This window comes from Mus musculus, chromosome 6, assembly GCF_000001635.26.
Source record: "Mus musculus strain C57BL/6J chromosome 6, GRCm38.p6 C57BL/6J".
NCBI lineage: Eukaryota > Metazoa > Chordata > Mammalia > Rodentia > Muridae > Mus > Mus musculus.
In genome coordinates, this window is record NC_000072.6 from 37,119,424 (window position 1) to 37,140,058 (window position 20,635).

General features: G+C 43.1%; 1 protein-coding gene across 18 annotated transcripts in view; it reads right to left on the minus strand.

The window, feature by feature from the left end:
- Dgki (diacylglycerol kinase, iota) overlaps positions 1–20,635 on the minus strand; it is a 463,575-nt gene that overhangs the window by 282,043 nt on the left and 160,897 nt on the right. For all 18 annotated transcript variants that reach the window (XM_006506259.4, XM_011241385.3, XM_006506258.4 and 15 more), the window contains exon 3: positions 14,831–14,926. In XM_006506259.4, coding sequence (XP_006506322.1) covers positions 14,831–14,926 — 96 coding nt within the window. The remainder of the gene's footprint in view (positions 1–14,830; positions 14,927–20,635) is intronic.

Consider the following 20,635-nt stretch of genomic DNA (forward strand, 5'->3'; position numbering starts at 1 on the left):
CTGCCTGCCATCTGTGTGTGGATCATCAGTCTGCCATGCTGGACACCCCAATCTTTGTGTGTAGATCCCAGATCAGATCACATGCAGATTAGGCTTGCTTTGCTCCTGGTATAGTGTGGGTGCCTCGGGGGCAGGGGGGGAACACCTGCTAGACCTGAATATATAGCTAGAAGGACAGTCCCCAGAAGCACATGGTAGGCCATGAGTCTACCATTCTTCCTACTGGTAACATACAGGAATAGAAACAGATCAGGAGCATTCTTCTTCTTGAGATGAAATAGGCAGGGCTGGGTTCATGGTCACTGTCTCTGCGTGTGTGTGTGTGCGTGTGTGCATGCATGCATGCATATTATGCACATTTGGAGGCCAGACTCAAACTTCAGGTATCATTCAGAAGCCATCCATCTTGGTTTTCAAGCCTCAGGTCACTGAGACCCAGGGTTCAGTGATTAGGAGAGACTGACAGGCCAGCAATCAGGAGGAATCTACCTGTTTCTAACTCTCTCTCCCCTTGGTAAGACTGCAAGCTCATCTACCACACCCATTTTTTTATACGAGTTCTAAGGATTAAACTCAGATCCTCCTGCCTTTACGGCCAACCAAGATATCACCCCAGACCTCTCATTGTATATTTTAATCACTACAAAGGTAAAAGTTTCCTTCACATATGTCAGGTGGTAGCTGCCCTTTCAGGCTTCTTCCAAGACTATTCCAAGAACTCAAGGCCAACCCTGTGGACAGATGTCATAGTACCCCATGTCTCAAGTGACGAGGCTTCTGACACTCCCCAAAGGCACATTCTATGTTCCATAATGGGAGACTTTGATTTGTCACATATGGTTGGCCCCACCTATGACCTACTGAAAAGACAAAGATCACACCAAGAAAGAAGCAAAATGGAGGCATCATAGCCCCACCCAGGGGGAGGTCAACACAGACTCCTCCTAAATAATAGACCTTGTTAAATAACAATGTCTGACAAAATACCTAACTCTCTTACTCAGGCTAATGGCCCGCAATTATGAGTAGGAATGGCAAGGGAAGAGGGAGAGCTCTGGCATTTGTTAATTGATTGTCATTTCATGATTCTCACAATACAGGCAGTCACCACTGTTTCAAAGAGGAAGCCAAGACTCAGAGAAGCCAGGCAGGTCTTGGGTTTTCATCCAGTTCTTTTGGCACATAGATCCGTGTATCGAAGTCTCCCAGCCAACCTCATGTCACACAGCCTTCCAAATGCAGTACACCCGCCTCCCCAATAAGACTACATTTGTCGAATTATAAGGAACAATGAAGATAGCTGAGAATGGAGGTCGGGTGTCACATGGCTTATACCTTTCCACCAAATCTTACACATTCGGAAAGAACAAAGGAAGGAAAACAGCAGCCATTAGCCACCCCACAGAAGCAAGGTGGCATACGCACGTCTAAAATTAGAGAAGATATATCTGGGAAGAGAGTTCTGAAGTCTGACAGTTCCTTTCCCTTCTCACTCAACCTACGCATGCTCAGTCACCTAACCATGTACCTCCTCTCTCGATGCAGCGCACAGCTACCCACCTATCTGCCTACTCTCTCCATAACCGCATCCCCCTCCACCCAGATCCTCAAGAGTGCCGAAATCGTCATTCTTAATGAGCACCCGCGAGCCTGTGTGATAGAGGCTGTGTCTAGCTAGTTAGACAAAGTAACACCGCTCACAAGTTGGTTGTGCTGTTCATTTTTGAGCGATTCTTTGAGTGCCACAGTCTGGATGACAAATCCATACGAATGTTTGCTCTCAGAGTCATGGAGGTAAGAGTACAAATATCAAGGTGTCAACACAGGTGAAGGCCGTTCTGAAGTGAAAGCATCTGTGCTTCTCTCTAAGCTTCTGCCAGCAGCTCATGGGCCTCATTGTTCTGGGGTTGTAGCTGCATCAGTCCAGCTTCTGCCTCCAGTGTCAAACAATCCTCTGTGTGTGTGTGTGTGTGTGTGTGTGTGTGTGTGTGTGTGTGTGTGTGTGTGTGTGTGTGTGTGTGTGTGTTCTTATAGGATTACTGTGTAGCCTCCTGTAGTATGAACCTATTCTAATGGCTTATTATCTAGTATCACATAATTCCCAAATAAGACCCTGATTAAGGAGTTCTGGCCACTAGAACATCAGTGTTCCTTGCAGGAGAACACAGATGAATATACTAATTGCTACCATTTGCCAGGCACGGAAGGCAGTCTACCTGACCAGTCACAATCTCTGTATGAAGTTTGTGAGCAGCTCTCTACCCTGACAGTGCAGTCTGAAGAGATGATCTGGCTACTTTATTCCAGGAACTAAGGACTCTCATGAGGCAGATCTGACCTGGGAGTGTCATGACTTTAAAAGGACAAAAGTAAAAATATAGGGTTCATTATTGTATCAGTTACTTTCTGCTCCCATGGTTTAAAAAAAACAAAAAACAAAAACAAAACACCTGTCATGACTAAAGGAAACTGAAAGAGAAAAGGATTTATTTAGGCTTATAGTCCCAGAGGAAAAGTCCACAGCAGCAGTGGGGACATAGCAGCTGGTGGCCAGAGCAGAAAGCTAAGAGGCCACAGAGCACACAGGGATCAGAGAAAGTGAACTAGACATGGGGAGTCTATAAACTCTCAAAGCCTATCCTCAGTGACAGACCTCCTCCAGCAAGCCTCCATGTCATAAAAGTTCCAGAACCTCCCCCAAACAGCACCACCAACTGGAGCCTGGGTATTCAAAAACACAAGCTTACGTAGAACATTTCAAACTGCAGGCATTTTACCATTGTCTCTAATAGGCTCATGAACATAACATAAAGCAACATGCGTTTAGTCCAACTTAAAAGTATCCATGGTCTTTAACAGTCTTAATATTGTTTAAAGGACAGGAGGTAAAAGGAATACAAATAGGAAAGGAAGAAGTCAAAATATCACTATTTGCAGGTTGTATGATAGTATACTGAAGTGACCCCAAAAATTCCACCAAAGAACACCTAAACCTGATAAATAACTTCAGCAAAGTGGCTGGGTATAAAATTAAATCAAACAAATCAGAAGCCTTCCTCTACTCAAAGGATAAACAGGCTGAGAAAGAAATTAGGGAAACAACACCCTTCACAATAGTCACAAATAATATAAACTACATTGTTGTGACTCTAACTAAGCAAGTGAAAGATCTGTATGACAAGAACTTCAAGTCTCTGAAGAAAGAAATTGAAGAAGATCTCAGAAGATGGAAAGATCTTCCATGCTTGTGGATTGGCAGGATTAATATAGTAAAAATGGCCACCTCACTGAAAGCAATCTACAGATTCAATGCAATCCCCATCAAAATTTCAAATCAATTGTTTATAGAGTTAGAAAGAGCAATTTCCAAATTCATTTGGAATAACAAAATACCCAGCATAACAAAAACTCTTCTCAACGATAAAAGAACTTCTGGGGGAAATCACCATCCCTGACCTCAAGCTGTACTACAGAGCAAAAGTGATAAAGAACTGCATGGTATTGGTACAGAGAAAGGCAAGAAGATAAATAGAATTGAAGACTCAGAAATGAACCCACACACCTATGGTCACTTGATATTTGACAAAGGAGCTAAAGCCATCCAGTGGAAAAAAGACAGTTTTCAACAAATGATGCTGGTTCAACTGGCAGTCACCAAATTCTCTTTTGAAACTAAAAGCAATCTCTTAATTTTTGACTCTGCTGTTGTGCTAGCTAGCTAGTCTTATGTCAACTGAACACAAGGTAGAATTATCTGAAAGGAGGAAACCTCAATTGAGAAAATGCTTCCAAAAATGGGTCTGTGCATAAGCCTGTAGGGCACTTTCTTAATTAGTGATTGGAGAGAACCCAGCCATAGTGAGTGGTGCCATCCCTGGCATGGTAGTCCTGGGTTCTATAAGAAAGCACACTGAGCAAGCCATGGGGAGCAAGCAAGCCAGCAAGCAGCATCCCTCCATGACCTCCCCATCAGCTCCTGTCTCCAGGTTCCTGCCCTGTTTGAGTTCCTATCCTGACTTCCTTCAATGATGAACAGCAATGTGACGTATAAGTCAAATAAGCCCTTTCCTCCCAAACTAGTTTTTAGGTCATGGTGTCTCATCATAGAAACCCTAACTACAAATTATACACTCCCAACATACAAAAGCACAAAATATGTACTTCCATTCCAAAAAGAAAAGAAAACAGAAAAAGGAACTCAGGTATAATGAGTACCAAAGCAAGACCAAACCCAGCATGGCAAATACCAAATCCTGTAGCTCCATGATCAGTACCAGGTGCTTCAATATCAAGGAACTTAAATAACTCTGCACCCTCAGCTTTCTCGCCTATAACATACATCTATCTCTTGAGCTGGTTATACTCGTGCGTGTAATGTCTATTTGGCATATGTCTGGCATTTCCAACATCTTGGGATTTCCACTGCACCCCAGGCTTTACCTCCACAGCTTCATGCAATGGCCCCTCACAGCTCCTTGCAGAGAATCCTGCCCTGCCATGTACTGCCTGACTTCAATGGCTTCTTGGAACCACAGAGAAAGAATTCATGACCCCCTTGCAATCTTTCATTCTTGCATCTTTCATGCCTCAAAAGCAAGTGTTTCGTGGAAGACAGCACCAAGTTCAGCTGTAAACTTGGGAAGGACCCTTGCTCCCTTGGGTTGTATTTAGAAGCTTTGTATGCTGTTGCTTTCTAGAAATGGGAACTTAGGCCTTTTCTTTTGACAAGTTGGAAGGTGAGGTGGGTGGAGTCTCTCCATGGAAGCATGACCTTATTTTAAGGCAGTGTAGGAGGCTTTCCTTTAGTGGTGTTAACCTCCTCAATAAATAGAACTTTGTCTTCAGCTTGGGACATTGTTGTCACCCTAGTGTCTTTTTCCTCTAGGATCTGCACATTTTATATTTATTTCTGATGCCCTTGCTGGTGTTTGGTTTTTTTTTTTCATTGTAGACCACATAAGACTAATAGACAATTCCATGCTAAAGACTGAGCCTGATGCTCTGCTAAAATTTCTTCCAACAAAGAAACTGGCCCATGCTTTTTCTTTTAACTTCTTGCAAGCTCTTAGGACTTGGGTAGAAGACAACTGGGTTCTTTCCTAAAGTATCATGTGAGCAGTCTTCAGCTCAGTCAGTCATAAAATCCTTGTTTCCCTCTGAAACCTCTGGGCCAGGCTTCCACAACTCACACTCCAGGCTTCTGCTAGGACAGACTATTGAGCTCTGCTTAAAATATTTGAGTCCAAAGTTCCAAATTCTTCCATATTCCTCAAAAACAAACAAACAAATAAACAAACAAAAACAGGGTGAAGTTCTTGACAGCAACTGCCCTACTCCTCCTGGTATCAACTTCTGTATTAGGTACATATTTGTTGTTGTAATAAGATAGCACAGCCAAAGGCAACTTAAGGTAGAGTTTATTTTGCCTTATGCTTCCAGGTGGCTAGAGAGTCATAATAGTAAGGAAAGCAATGGCAGCAGGATCAAGACCACATTGCAACCCTACTCACAGAAGCTGAGAGAGAACTGCAAGCACAATGAGGCTATAAACTCTCAAAGCCTGCCCCAAGCGGTGTACTTCCTCCAGCAAAACTACTCCACCAATACCTCCCCCAAAGAGTGTCACCAACTAGAGACTAAGTGTTCAAGTATACAAGACTATGGGGGCTTCAAATTATAACACCCAAGCACCATTGAGAAGCCCTAATAAGAAAATCAATAAATAGTACTTGAGTTATACAAAGACAATTACAAAAACAAAAAAAGTAGTGAAATAATGTTCCAAGTTCCATTGGTTCACTAACCTAAATCAGTCCATTTGGAGTCCTTTTCCTCCCCACCCATACTGCCTATTTGTGCCTGCCCAGCCCCTCCTGCTCAAGGCTGATGTTTAAGTCTACAGATGGCTATACACAAGTCCCTTTCAAATATACAATTAGATGTGCACTAGTGTGTTGAGGGACTGTGAGAGGCAGCCTGTTTTTTTGGTTGAGCTAGATTTTAAACCCTGAAGACCTAGCATGTGTTCCTGCAAGGGAAGAGAGGTGTTTGCCTGCCACGCTCCTAGATACCAGGCTCCTGACACGGAGGCCTCAGCTCCCCATAATTCTGTAGCCATCAATCACATAGGGCAATGCCTCAAGCCCCTGGTATTCTGTCTGGACTCCATTCCACAGTTATGCTCCTCTCCACAGTTACCTGGCAATATCCAGGTAGGCCTAGCCCACTATAAAGGGGGCTGCTTGCCCCCTCCTCCATCTCTTACTCTTGCCTTTCTCTCTTGCCTTCTTGCTTCCCCTCTCTCCACATTCCTTCCTCCCCCTCTCCACATGGCCCCATGGCCAGCCTCTACTTCTCTACTCTCTCCCTCTCTCTGCCTCTACTACCTTCTTAGCTCCCCTTCCCTAGCCTCAGGCCCGCCCTAAGAAAGTGGAGTACCATTTCACTCATCACAACTCCCCGCCATGACAAATGCTTTAAAGCCATGGACTGCCTCTTCTCATGAGGACCAGCAGCATTGGAGCAATGGAGCAGGTCTTCCTCTAAAGAGCCTGCCTATCTCAGACAGGAGGCTGTTTTGTGTTCTCAGCCAAGCAACCTACCAGAACAAGCCAAAGTCTCTCGTCCCTGAGGGACCCAGACAGAGCACTCTCCTTCTGCCCCTTTCCTTCGGCCCCTGGGCTACAGTCAGCCCACGGGGCCCCCCACTCTGTTCTCAGCTCTTCCACAGCATCCCCAAGACCCTGAGAACCCATTGTCCTCGGACTCCATGCAGCCCCAGGGAACAGCAGTTCCCTGGGGACCTCAGACTTTGCGCCTCCAAACCCACCCCCCAGCGGGGTCCTGCAGCTTGCTATGTGGGACCCTAGCAGTCAAGACTTCCTGCATCTGACATCTGGCCTCGACCAGTGGCCCAAGCCCTGGGCTGGACAGGGGCCACCACTTTTAACCCACAGTGTGTTCTCTGTGGATTGCTACTAGAACACAACTAAAATCTTCTGGAGACAGACCCGGGGCTGAGTATCTTTGCATACCATCACCACAAAGATAGAATACTGTCTATTACAGTTCTCACTGGACAATGAAGTCACCAAGTAGTGACAGTTGTCTACCTTGCATTCCCAACATTCTGAAGCTTCCTGGTGCTGGAATCTCAGACCACACACAACGAGAGAGGAAATAAATGAATGCAGAAAGGTGTATCCACATTAACTTCCCTTGTCATGGCAAGATGGCTGAATTGCCGCAAAGGCTCACAAAACTGAGTCCGATCCAAAAACCACATGGTGAAAGTTATGATAAGACTGACTCCCACAAGTTTCTGTCTGGCCTCATGACAGCATGCTATGTTGCACAGTCTCCCCAAAATTAATTAATGTAATTTTAAAAATGTTTAATATCACCAAACTAGAATAGAATTTTACTTCAGGTTTTTCTTCCATCACACTGGGAAATAGAGAGGCTTCTAACCCAGTTTCATTGTATCTCCATCCCGTTTTTTCCCTTAACCCATGAAGAAAAGAAATTGAGAAAGACAGGTTGGAACCAATACTGATTTGGCAAATCTGACTACTTGGGACTAAATTTAATCCCATTAAATCATTGGCACAGATGTTCTATAGTACTAGATGTTGCCACCAGATGTTTCATTAGCATATATAGAGAAACTAATTATTACCAAAATATAAAGGCTTAAATAGATGTCAGATGCAAGTTAGGTGTGTCCTGTAGAGATGTAGTTTGGGTGTGCCTCTAAAAGCCTCCTCAGATAAGAATGCTTAAGAAAGGAAAGTTTCGGCCTATTTTAAGGCAAGTTGCTTGGGAGAAGTCTGCGGTCTTTGCTCTATGACCTGAGGTGAAGTCAACTGGGTGGCCGTGAGCTACCATACCACAAAGGTGAAATGGTTAGGTCTCTACTTACTGATCTGAGGGACCACCCACCTCCACCATGGTAAAATGGTTCATCCGGTAAAGGAGTAGGAAGGAGCTTTGAGACTTCTTTTAGCTCTCTCTCTCCCTCTCTCCCTCTCTCTCTCTCTCTCTCTCTCTCTCTCTCTCAGAGCTTTATGGAAGAAGTTCTGGGTAAGAGATAGGGATTTTTCTCTTTGGGCTTATAGGAACAACCGAGAAGCAACTGTCAGGACATGGGTAAAACAGTATTTTAGGAAAGAGAGTTGGGTTTGGAGGAGCTCAGTAGAATGACACAGATAGAAGGGGATTTCTAAAGAGCTAGCAGTTTAGTGGTAGAACCAGGCTTGTAAATAGGTATTTTGCATACAGTTAAGAAAATAAAATTACCTTGTTGAGCTAGCAGATTTTTTTACTTCAGTTTACACCTCCCGTGTCTTTATTGGTATAAATATTAGTTAAATTTAAACAGTTAAATAATACAACCAGAAATCCAAAAAAAAAGAAAAGAAAAGAAAAAAGAAAGAAAGAAAGAAAGAAAGAAAGAAAGAAAGAAAGAAAGAAAGAAAGAAAGAAAGGTTTTCACATCTAGTTATTCAATACTAAGACTCTGGGGCAAACTCCACCATGACAGTACTCCGTGGGATGCAGTCACCAGCGTACACGCCATACTCTCCAGCATCAGTAGAAGCATCCATCTACAGAGCATCAAGAGGCTCTGCCCTTCCAGTACAACCTGGGTTTCATTTATTTACTGAGACAGGGTCACAGGTAGCCCAGGCTGGTCCTTATACTGACTATACCCTCAAGGACAGTCGTGAACTTCTGATTCTTTGGTCCCCATCTACAAAGTGCTGAGATTACATGCTTGTACCACCATGCCTAGATTTAAGCTTTGCTATGTGGAGAATCCGATAAGCGTTTAGTGCATGCCAGGGAAACATTACACCAACTAACCTATATCCACAGTCCTAGGTTTGATTTTAAATAGAAGTTCCAATGTCCATGTAAATTAGGGTGACATCTCAGTGTCCTTGATACAGCTTTCACTCACCCTCTGGGCTACAGTAATATCAACAGCTATATTCACCTTTAAGTTTGCTGTGGTTTAGACAACACAGCATGTGGTCATGCTTTGTGAGTTCGCTGACCTCTATAGACTGCTCCCTGTTTTGGCTGAGAATCATGGAGACATACCCAAGCCCATCTGTCCTTTCCACCCTTCCCATTCCTCCTGACAATAGACACCTTTGGTATGTTCACACACCATGACTCTTGTCTTGCTCTGAAGAGCTTACTCCTGCCTCTGAGTGCAGCTGGTCTTTGCAAATTTGTGGGCTTTTTTCCCACCCTTTATCCCTGCAGTTTCACTCCCTAACACTAGGAGAGGGAGAGGGAGGGGAGGGGGAGGGGGAGGGAGAGGGGGAGGGGGAGAGGGAGAGGGGGAGAGAAAGAGAATCCTTGAATCTCAGCCATTCCTCCCAGTTTCCATCCCAGGCCCTTCAATGTCTTTCCCAACTGTTCCTCCCTCAGCTCACCAACAGTCTGCTTAAACAGTCCCTTCTCCCGGTTTTCTCAATATTAGCAGCTCCAAACTATAACAACTGTTCTAGCCTATCTGCTCAGCTCAGCTTCTCTTGGCTCAACAGTCTCATAGCAATACTTTCTGCAACAACAGCCTTTTCCTCTCTACTAACCCAATTCTGTACCAAGTGCATTCTCTTCTCACTCTGCTAGCCCAGTTCACTTTCTTAGCCTCAGCTGGTTTTATATCCTATGCTGTTCCCAGAAATCTAAGAGGCAACCAACAGATAGGAATTCTTAAAGGGCCAGTTGACTAGCAACTGGAGATCCTTTAAAGGGCCAGGCACACAAGATAAATCACACTACATCTGACTTTGTTCATGTTCTTCTATCTAAAAGAGTCTCTTCCCTCAACTCAAACTTAAAATAAGCTTTATTTCCAGGTCTGTGAGGCAGCTGCTGTCTACATCCCTTTTAACGTCACATGACCTTTGCTTGGCTAGAACAGAGTAAAATGGGAAAGGTCTCTCTTTGGAAATGTTTTCCTCCCCACCCACCCCCCAAAAAAAAAAAAACCAACCACTCTGCTATACTTGGTAAGAAGCCAGCTGATGGTACCTGACTACAATAACATCAACAGGTCTTCATTCTTCAAAGGTGGCACACAGAAGGAAGCATAAATTGTGTGGATATTTCATTCCTCCTTAGAATAGGGAACAAAATACCCATGGAAGGAGTTATAGAGACAAAGTTTGGAGCTAAGACAAAGGATGGACCATCTAGAGACTACCCCACCCTGGGATCCATCCCATAATCAGCCACCAAACGCAGACACTATTGCACATGCCAGCAAGATTTTGCTGAAAGGACCATGATATAGCTTTCTCTCATCATTGTGCCAGTACCTGGCAAATATAGAAGTGGATGTTCACAGTCATCTATTGGATGGAACACAGGGCCCCCAATGGAGGAGCTAGAGAAAGTACCCAAGGAGCTGAAAGGGTCTGCAACCCTATAGGTGGAACAACAATATGAACAAACCTGTACCCCCAGAGCTTGTGTCTCTAGCTGCATATGTAGCAGAAGATGGCCTAGTCGGCCATCGTTGGGAAGAGAGGCTCCTTGGTCTTGCAAACGTTATATGCCCTAGTACAGGGGAACGCCAGGGCCAAGAAGTGGGAGTGGGTGGGTAGGGGAACAGGGTTGGGGGAGGGTATAGGGGACTTTCAGGATAGCATTTTTTAATGTAAATGAAGAAAATATCTAATAAAAATATGAGAAAAAATAATACATAGTCTATACGTGCATGCTTTTACACCAAAATTTCATTCACTTCTAGGGAAGTTGTAAGTAAAGATCTTCCTTGTCTGAACTCTTGCTGGTAGTGGGCATCACCTTTCTCCAGCATCCTTGAGAGATAGCCATCTATATCACATCTAGACACATCTTTTGAGCCTGCTTCTCCTGGTACCTATGTACCTTTTTGGACAAATGCTGTGCTACAGCAGCTTTTAGTTAGGCTGTGTACTACCTGCATCAGAGAATTTAATATGCTTCTTAAAATCACTTGTTTACAATTTCATCTCCAGGCACAGTTGAGCCAACCCTTGGAGCAGGGAGGGAAAACATAAATGAAATTTCTCACTAGTGCCCCAGGGGAACCTTGTGACCATTGGAGAGTCATGACCACTGTTAGAATCCCTGGGTCTAGATCTAGAGTTGGGCTCAATCTTCATTATGGGTGGAAATTTCCTTCAAAGCAGCTCTTCAAGAAATAAGAGGTCTTCCTCTACACATTCCCTCTAATTTTTCTTTACCACAGAGTTCCATACTCTAAACCAACTTCGTCACTCCCCTCTGTATTACTTTTCAATGTCACTCCCAAACATGGCATTTAAGATGGCCTATGCAACGCAGTATGAAGTGGGTGAAGAGGCGGAAACTACTGAACGACTTCACCACGTACTGCCAGTGAAGTGGTGACTGCTCTTTTACCCTCCTGCCAAGTGATCAGAAGACACCATCTCACTCTAACCCAGCCAGCACTAGAGCTGGTCATTTTATAGCCTCCTCTAACTAAAGAGGCTCATGGGGGCTGACCACCTCCTTGGGGCTGTTTTCATTGGGGTGGCTTTGCTTACATGTCTCATGTATAGATTGGCAGTGTATTCTTTTTACATCTGCTCTGTTCCTCCTGTCTCCGATTTTAATTCCTGCCTATGCCTTGCATCAAATTCTCCACTTCACAGGGATTCTAGGACACAGAGCTCTACCCTGGATCTTCTGATGACATCATTTTTTTGCTCTGTATTTGTCCTGGCGTAGAGGTGGCCAAACAATGACGGCTAGAGATGCTCAGTGTGGAAATGTTTAGTATGGAGCTGGGTCTGATGGCAAACCTGTAACTGCAACACTAGCGCAGCTGAGGGAGAAGAATCTCAGCACCATCTATACAAAGGTCAGTCCCTACCTAGTAGCATGCTGAGAAAATGAAGTGCCCATACTAATTCATGTATTTGCCAAGAGAAATAACAAGCAGCTGTCCCAAAATGAGTGCCCAGAATAGGACCAGGGGGAGAAGTTTGGAGAGGGGCAGGACTGGATAATGAACCACTCTACCCGTTGACAGAAGGATCTACATAGCACATATGCACAACAAAGCTAGCTTCATTTCTTTCACTTCGTGCTATCTGATATCCCAAGACCAGCGTTTATACAATTATCTAACACCTTAATGTTAATTCATTATTTATAGCATTTGAGTCCAAACAGCAGAGCTTCTCACAGATTTGGTTAATTTAATCAAACCCCGTGCAATTATAATTTAATTAAAACTACATATGCATAAAGTTTGAAATGCTGATATTTAAATCAATTGAATTCACAACAAGATTAGAAGAAATGCAAACGATTAATTACAGATCCAAATTAGAGACAAAATTAAAAGCAATTTAATCCTATGCTCTTTTTCTGTCTAGGAGGTAGCCTCAGCCGAAAGGTCATGAACCCCCAATGTCACACGGTGGGTGGACACACGGAGATTTGAAGCCAAGTTTCCTTGACTTCAAAACCACAGCCTGCTCATCTAGGCCATTCCAGGACCTTTTGCTGTTCCCTATAGCCATTAAACAAAGACCTCTCACCACGAAACAACAAAGCTTTTTCCAAACAATTACATGCGGGTGCAGTGATCAAAGCTGCTATGGTGAGGGGGAAAGGTGTTGATTTTGAGACAGGGTTGTCTTAGCAGCCCGAGGACAATGTCTTCTGGTGCCTTATTCCTCTATAAACTTAGAGAGTTCAGCTTCTTCCTCATAACAGAAACACATTCCTTTATTGTCCCAATGCCTTACATTTTGCTCAAACCATTTTTATGCATAATAATGGAAATAAAAATCTCTGTCAAGTATGATGTAAGTTATGACATCATTTCCTTAAATAGGAAGGAAGTCTTCTTTGTTTTTTTTTTTCTATTATAACTTTCCTGTCACTCTAAGACTAAGTTTTTAAACGTAGACAAAAATTAAGCCTACTTTCTCAGCATAAAGCGTTCAGGCTCTCTGTAGCTTATTTACGGTCACTGTTCAGCCTCATGGTTTCTTTTCTCTTTTCAGTACTGGGAATTAAACCTAAGGCCTTATGCACACTAAGCAGGTATTTTACTACTGAGCTACATCATCTGCCCTTGAATTGTTTGGGATAGGGTCTTACTATGATGCAATTTACAAAAAACAAAAAACAACCTTTTTATTGGTTCTTTGTGAATTTCATGTCATGCACTCCAATCCCACTCATTCCCCCCCCCCACTCCCTTATAGCTGCACTCCTCTCTTGCAACCTCCCCACAACAAAGGAAAAATACTTTGTTGTCGAAGCTGTAGTATGTCACAGTGAGTCCCACAGTGTACCCTTTTGTCCACACTTCTTTGCCTACAAATGTTCATTGCAATGGCTCGTCTGTCTGGCACAAGGCCTCTGGTTTCTGCTATTCTATCAATACTGGAACCTCACTGGAACTCCTCTTGGATATCCTGTTGTTGTTCTGTGTCATGGAAATCCTACAGGTTTGGATCTGTAGAACCAGCCCCTTCATGAACTCCAACAGTTAGTTGATTTGCCATGGGCCAATTCAAAACCCTGGATCTGGGCCTAAGAGTTATCTGAGCTGATCAGCTGCCCCACTCTCACACCCTCATGCCCCCACAGCCAGCTTACCAGAAATCCCTGCAATCAGGGCAAGTTCTACCCTGCTGCCCAAGTGAAATGCAGGGCCCACTATCCTGAGTGCTACAGCAGATGAGGGGCAGGACCAGCTCTCCTGCTCTCATGACCCACAGGGCTAGTTCTCCTGTCCACTGTAACAGTAGTGAGGGCAAAAGGGAGTAAAAGGGATTGCTCGCTACATGATGTCACCATACAGCCACTGCACAGTAGACAAGAGACAGGGCCAGTTCTCCCATGCTTACAGCCCACTGGCACCATTCCCTAAGCAGGCTATCCTAAACAGTATAAATGTAGAGAAGGGGCTAAGTAAGCATGTATGTGTTCATTCTCTCTCCTCTCTTGATTGTGGGTATGAATAGATGTTTGAGTTTCTGCCATGACTCCCCTGCACTGGTAGACTATAACTTGACATTGTAAACTTAATAAATCTTTGCCCCTTAAAGCATATTCTGTCACAGTAACAGAAATAGGAAACTAGGAGACTCTGTGGCCCAGGCTGTTCTCAAATTTGTCATCCTACATCCTTCTCCTCACTGTTGTGATTTTAGATATGTGCTTCCAAGCCTAGCTCCTGAAGAGAAATTTAAACCCCTAAATAGGGGTACAAAGTGAGTTTTAAAAAGTAAAAGCCACCCCCCACTCACCTGTTTGTTGATTTATCAAGTCATTTCTGGGATTGTGTTCTCCAGATCTCAGTGTGGAAAGAGGCTAACCTTATCCACATCCCACATGGTTGTTTCCACCTTTACCACCCATACCCCCATCCCATGTCCACTGTTCTTCAGAGAGATGACTCCCTCCACCTTCACACAGGCCTCCTGTCACTCCACACACCTCTATCTGTGACAGTCCCTCATCTACGGGCACCCTCTCTCTGACTTCCAATAGATACAACAACCCCCATAACCACTATGGTGTTAAGCATCAAATACACTAGTATGGAGTCTACCCAGTGAAACCCTAAAGTCTTTAAAGGTGACAACCTGGAGCCATGGAGACTTGGTACACACCTGTAAACCTTAAAATCAAGTGACACGTTCTGTGTCATGACGATGGAGCCTTTCCAAGTGCATCCTGGGATACTTGGGCACACCGTTCCTCTCGCCCGTATTGCTCACAGACATAGAGTCTGTTTTCCTGGAAAGACTAAGTGGGCATCGTGGGACATACTCACTGCAAATCGGACTTGGCAGTTCTCCTCCCCCAGGTAGCAGAGGTCCCCTGAAACGTTGGTCTCCAGCCACAGGTGCTCCCCATTCACAGCATTCTCCTGTAAGGAAAAGATCCGCCCACTTCAGTTTTCTCTTCAGCATCAAGAGAGGAACTTCGACACTGGATTTTTTTTTTTTAATATGAGATACTTAGTGATTCTGGGGAGTTTAAATAGTCTTCACAGGGTCTTCAAAGACCCTGATGGAGTTGACCCTATGGAAATTCCAGGAAAGGGAATGGCGTTTGAGAGCTTTGATTTTATAATCGAGATAGCTATGGGTTCTATAAAGGCCTTATCCATGGATGCACCACCTTGAAACATCTTCAACAAATGAGGGAAAGACAACAACTCTGAGTGGATCCATTGTTTAAGTCTTGTTTATCCAGACCCTGCCCCGATGATGTGATAACACAGGAGACCAAAATTAGATTAAAATTTGCCTCTGCTGAGTGAATTAGCTAAGAAGGGAGATGGTAGTACTAAAATACTCCAGGTAAGTCTGCCTGACAATGCATTTATATTTAGCTTTCCTCTCTGGAGCTGGAAGCACAATACATTTCTACTAATCCAAACAGATTGCTAATTCGGTAAGGCCTTCCACCCAATTAATTCTAAATTTTACAAACAGGGTAATTTGTCTGCTTCCTAAAAATATACACATCTGATGGTGCGCGGAGCTACTGTGGAGAGACAGCGCAGTGAGCTACAAGCCCGTTTTATCCATAACTGTGCAGTGTACAGTGGAGAGGAGGGCGGTCTTCTGATTTATAAATATGGCAAATAGAATTCCATGACTTTTTTCTTCTGATATGCCCCTTTAGAGAATAAGATTTTATGTTCTATTTTCGCATTCTGTTTATCTGCAGAAAAGATGGGATATTGGGGAAAACGCTGTATTCAACTAACCATAAAGGAACATGAAACTAAGCCTATTGGGTTTACAGGAAAAGTCCTGTTGCTTCATCTTATACTGTATCAGAAATCAAGAACTAGCAGTTATCTTTTGATGGAGGATACTCTGGGATAAACTATACACCTGTTCCCAATTCGTATGTTAAAATCTAAAACACAGTGTAATGGTATTAGGACAGGGCCTTTGGGAAGTAATCAGGTCATGAAGGTGTAAATTTCATCATGAGATCAATATCCTTATTGGAAGGAATCCAAGGGAGTGTTCCCTCTCTTCACATGCATGCAGGAAGGAAAAGCCACCTGAGTTCACAGCAGGAAAACAGCTACCTGCCAGACAAGAGGGCCCTCACCAGGAATCCAGTGCACTAGCACCTTGGCCCTATAAGTTCTCAGCTTGAAAATGATGGGAAATCACTGTCTGTGGCTTAAGCCACCCAGTCTGTGTTATTTTGTGATAATAGCCTGAGCAGAAAAGAGAGGGTGACTTTGGTAAAGAGCTTTACAGAACAAACAAATAAGCTAGAAGTCCATCTTAGGACAACTCACTCCAGAAGCATCTACACAACAGCCCACAGTGGTCAAGGCTTGGAAGAGAGGAGCAGAAATACAGACTAATGTTTCCAGCAGGGAAAGGGAAAATGGTGATTATTCTGAGAAGTCCAATATAAAACTGTTACAATGGACCAACTGTCAAAAACCTTGGACAGTAACAAGCTGGGTGGGCCATAAAGATACCCTAGAAAGGAGGTAAGGATCTGGGAGTCAAACTATTGCAAGCACCCAGACCTGATTTATGCAGCCTGTGTGCTAAATGGTATGCCACTTACAGCTTTCAGAGACTTGCTGGTCAGTCTTGCCTCAGAATCATTCACAGCAAGACTACTACTTTTAGTTAGCCTCATTTGGATGGGAACTTCATTTAAAAGAGATGGACTTTTGGAAGAGAAAAGCAAGGCACTTTGCTGTATCCTGCCACCACCTAGTACACTGGTTCTCAGCTTGAGCTATCCACTCAATGACCTGATAAAATTTTAAAAAAATATGCGAGTGTCATTTCAGAGAGTCTGTGTAAGCAAATCTCAATGACACTTGTATATAATAATTCTTTAATGGTCTCGAGATGGCTCTAATGTGCTTTGGAGTTTATGACCCAAGAGACCTCACCCTACATCTTTGAGCTTTTTAGGTAATAGAATCTACAGCAAGTCTGTGGGCCAAAACATGATACTGCATTCTTCTCTGTCTAGTACAATCTGAAGCAAAGAAAATAAGAGTAAGATAGAAAATGGCATGAAGCATCTCCATCAATTTTAAGGAAAGACACAAAGCAATAAGCAAATGTGCATAGATACAGAGTTTGTCAGGAAAAGCCTGGAGGTTATGGGCAGAAAAGCAAACTGCACAGACATCTAAAGAGATGATGGAGTAAAACCATTCCCTGCTCAAATTAGTATGCTTACCTTAGGAAAACGTTCCAAAAGAAATAGTTCTACTGAAAGAAAAAGTAAGTATACACCTGACTTGGTTAATCTAAAACTCCTCAGTAGAAAACAAAAAAATGGTCACAAGAAGTAAAACACAAGAGAATGTTATGAAACCAAGAAGTACAAATATGGACATTGGTCATATACAAAACCCCATGATATGGAGTTGCAGAAATAAAAAATAAAATTCAGAACTGACTTGCTTCATAGTTATAGAAACACAGGAAAATAAGAGCTGAAAGCAACTAAGTTCATCAATAGTTGAGTTCTTGACACACATTCCCTGCTTCTCCCTCTAGAGAGAGCTCAGCAGAGGATTCTTGTATTGTGTCACTTCCTTTACGCATCATTATGATTTCCTGAGCCCAGTTCTGGATGTTCTACCTCCACATGCCAACAACTGCTTTCCAGGTTCCTAATGACTGCACATGGCTGAATCCAATGGCCAATGTTCAATTTTCACATTCATCAGCAACTTCAACACTGAAGACCACTCCTTCTTCTCGGGGCACTTTCTTCTACTCTGCTGGTTTTTCTGATGCCTCTGTGGTTACTTCTTCCTACTCTGCTTTGTTGGATCTTCCTATGTCCAAATTTTCAACACTCAAGTTTTCTGAAGCTCAATGCTCACATCTTTACTCTTTTCCATCCACATTCAGTTCTTAGATTGCTGCAAGTTCTCTTGACTGTAGCACTCATTGAGGAATTGTTAACTCCCAAATTATTTATTCAATATGACCCTCTTCTTTGAGCCTTACTCATCTGCCCACAGCATCTCTCCAGAAGACCTAGTAAACATCTCAAATCCTTATATTTGCAGGAACTAGGTTTTCTCCACTGATCTGTTCTTCTCTGCTCTCTCTCTCTCTCTCTCTCTGTCTCTCTCTCTCTCTCTCTCTCTCTCTCTCTCTCTCTCTCTCTCTCTCTCTCTCTCATTTACTGCTAATCTCATTTAATCATAATTTCAAAATGCATGTGCGGCTCCGTTTACTACTCTCCACTTCTATTGTTACCACCAGCTCCAGCTCAGAATATCTCAATATCTAACCACAACTGGTATCCCTACTTTGGTCTTCATTCCTGGTATCTATTTTTCAAAATGCAGTGTCAGCAGCAGTTGGGGTGAGAGTCTGAGATGTTCTGATGCTCTGTGGTTACCAGCGGCAGCTTAGGGAGCTCTGTTTGGAGACCTTTGCTGAGGTGAAGCTGAGGTTTGCTGCAGTAAAGAATTTCAAAGTTATCCAGCATGAAGCAGGATTAGAGTTTATTACAAAGAGACTTTTGACTGATTACTGCATAGAGGTTAACTGGACAAGTGACCCTCTGGGGGAGGATAGAACATACTCAGGTGTAGAGAGAGGTTGGAGTTTAAGTATCTTAGCTAGAGCCATTAATATGACTTAATTGCTCTGCTCTAGTTTGGTTTTGGTTTTCTGAAGCAGGATCTCATGTAGCTCAGGCTGTCCTTAAACATGCTACATAGCTCAAGAATTCACTTAATACTATATCCCCTGCTTCAACATCCCAAGCACTGGGATTTCAGGCATGAGCCACCAAATCTTGTGTATGTACATGATTTTGGTGGCCCTCAACTTAATCTCAAATAGTTGCTAAGGGATTTTATTCTTCCCTTTCCCCACTTTTCAATAAATAACATTACAGAGCAAGTCCACAGGTTCCTTGCATCGGATCTCAATTTAATAGGTTAAACCTGGGTCTGGTCAACAGGTTTCCAGGAGAGGATTCTTGTGAGATTTTATAGAAATCTGAAGATCTGCTACTGGGTAAAGAGAAAGGTCACTCTCAAGGGTCATGTTCTCTTAGGCCTTAAGTATGATTTACTCTGATGTTAGCACCTGGTTTTGTAGCATTTTCATATTAACAGAACATTGTCTCTTTGTCAGCAACCTTCAGAGTAAACACTATGATGAAATTCTTGATTCAGTTGGAGAGAGATGTCAGCCACATTCCTGGGCAAGAGGCTACTTTTTCTTGCCAGATCTCCTTAATTTCCCCACTTCTATCTAGCTTCAAAATATGTCTGGTCAAGTGGTTGTTCCGCTTATTAGCCGTCCATGCGGATGGAAGCCTTTCCTTACATACTCCATGGGTGTTGTTCTCTGTTCTTTTCCTGTCTGTTATTATCTCTCAATTCCCACTCTTCTTACCTCTTCTCCTGCTATGCCCCCATCTGGTAGTTGACTTCCAGGTCCCCTGATCTCCTTGCAACTTCTCAAGCAGAGTGGAAGGTCTCCAGTCAAGTCCACTGAATTACAGCCTTTGCTTATGCCCTGCACACACCTGATGCCAGAACTGTGTGTTCCTTCACCCCCTCAGGTCTGATGCCAGAACTGTGTGTCCCTCCCTTTCTCAGGTCTGATGCCAGAACTGTGTGTCCCTCACCCCCTCAGGTCTGATGCCAGAACTGTGTGTCCCTCACCTTCTCAGGTCTGATGTCAGAACTGTGTGTCCCTCACCCCCTCAGGTCTTTGCTCAACTATCCCCATCAAAAATGTTCACTATATGTTTTTTGTCTTTCTCCAATTTCTTTACCTGTCTCTGGATTAATTTATATGGCTAATTTCTATTTGTAGTGTGACCATCAAATCAAGAGTTATTTCCTCAAAAAGTTCTCAATGCCCCATGATCCATGTTAAGTTTTTCTGTTAGTTTCTGTCATAAATTCATGTTTCTTTCCCATTATTTACCTTCCCTTGCACTTATTCACATATTGGCATAATTTTTTGATTAACATTTCCTTTCATACTAGGTTCTAAGATTCATAAAAACATTAAATTTACAGCAACTGACTTACTGCCTGATAATCAGCAAATATCAATACATTTTTTAAAAAAATAAAAAACAAACTAAAAGTCACAGAATACGTGAGTAAACACATATTTTGTCATGTCCCACCACGAGAGGCAGAAAGCAATAATTACTGTTATGTTACATCCTTTAGCTTGAAGTCATAAATTACAACACATGGAAACTCACCATACTTGAATCATGCAAGAAAATGATGGTATGCCTTTTTTGCCTACACTACATGCCCCTACTCCCTCTTTTCTCCTCGTATATCTATCTGGTTTGCATGGTGACATTCCAGGAGTGTGAGTATAACAGCTTTCAGTGAGTTATACATGTCTGCCAGTGAATTCTCCAACCACGGTATAGTCTTAGAGATTCCTGAATCACAACTAATGTCACAAGTGAAAGTGGTCCTGAGGAGTCAACTCTGCATAAAGGATGCCTGGGTGGTATCGGCATTAGAATGGACGAGACGGATCAATGACGTTGACTTGCTTGCTACAATTCTGACTCCTTTTCCACCTGTGCAAAAAGGAATTGCTGTAAAGTAGATAGGCTA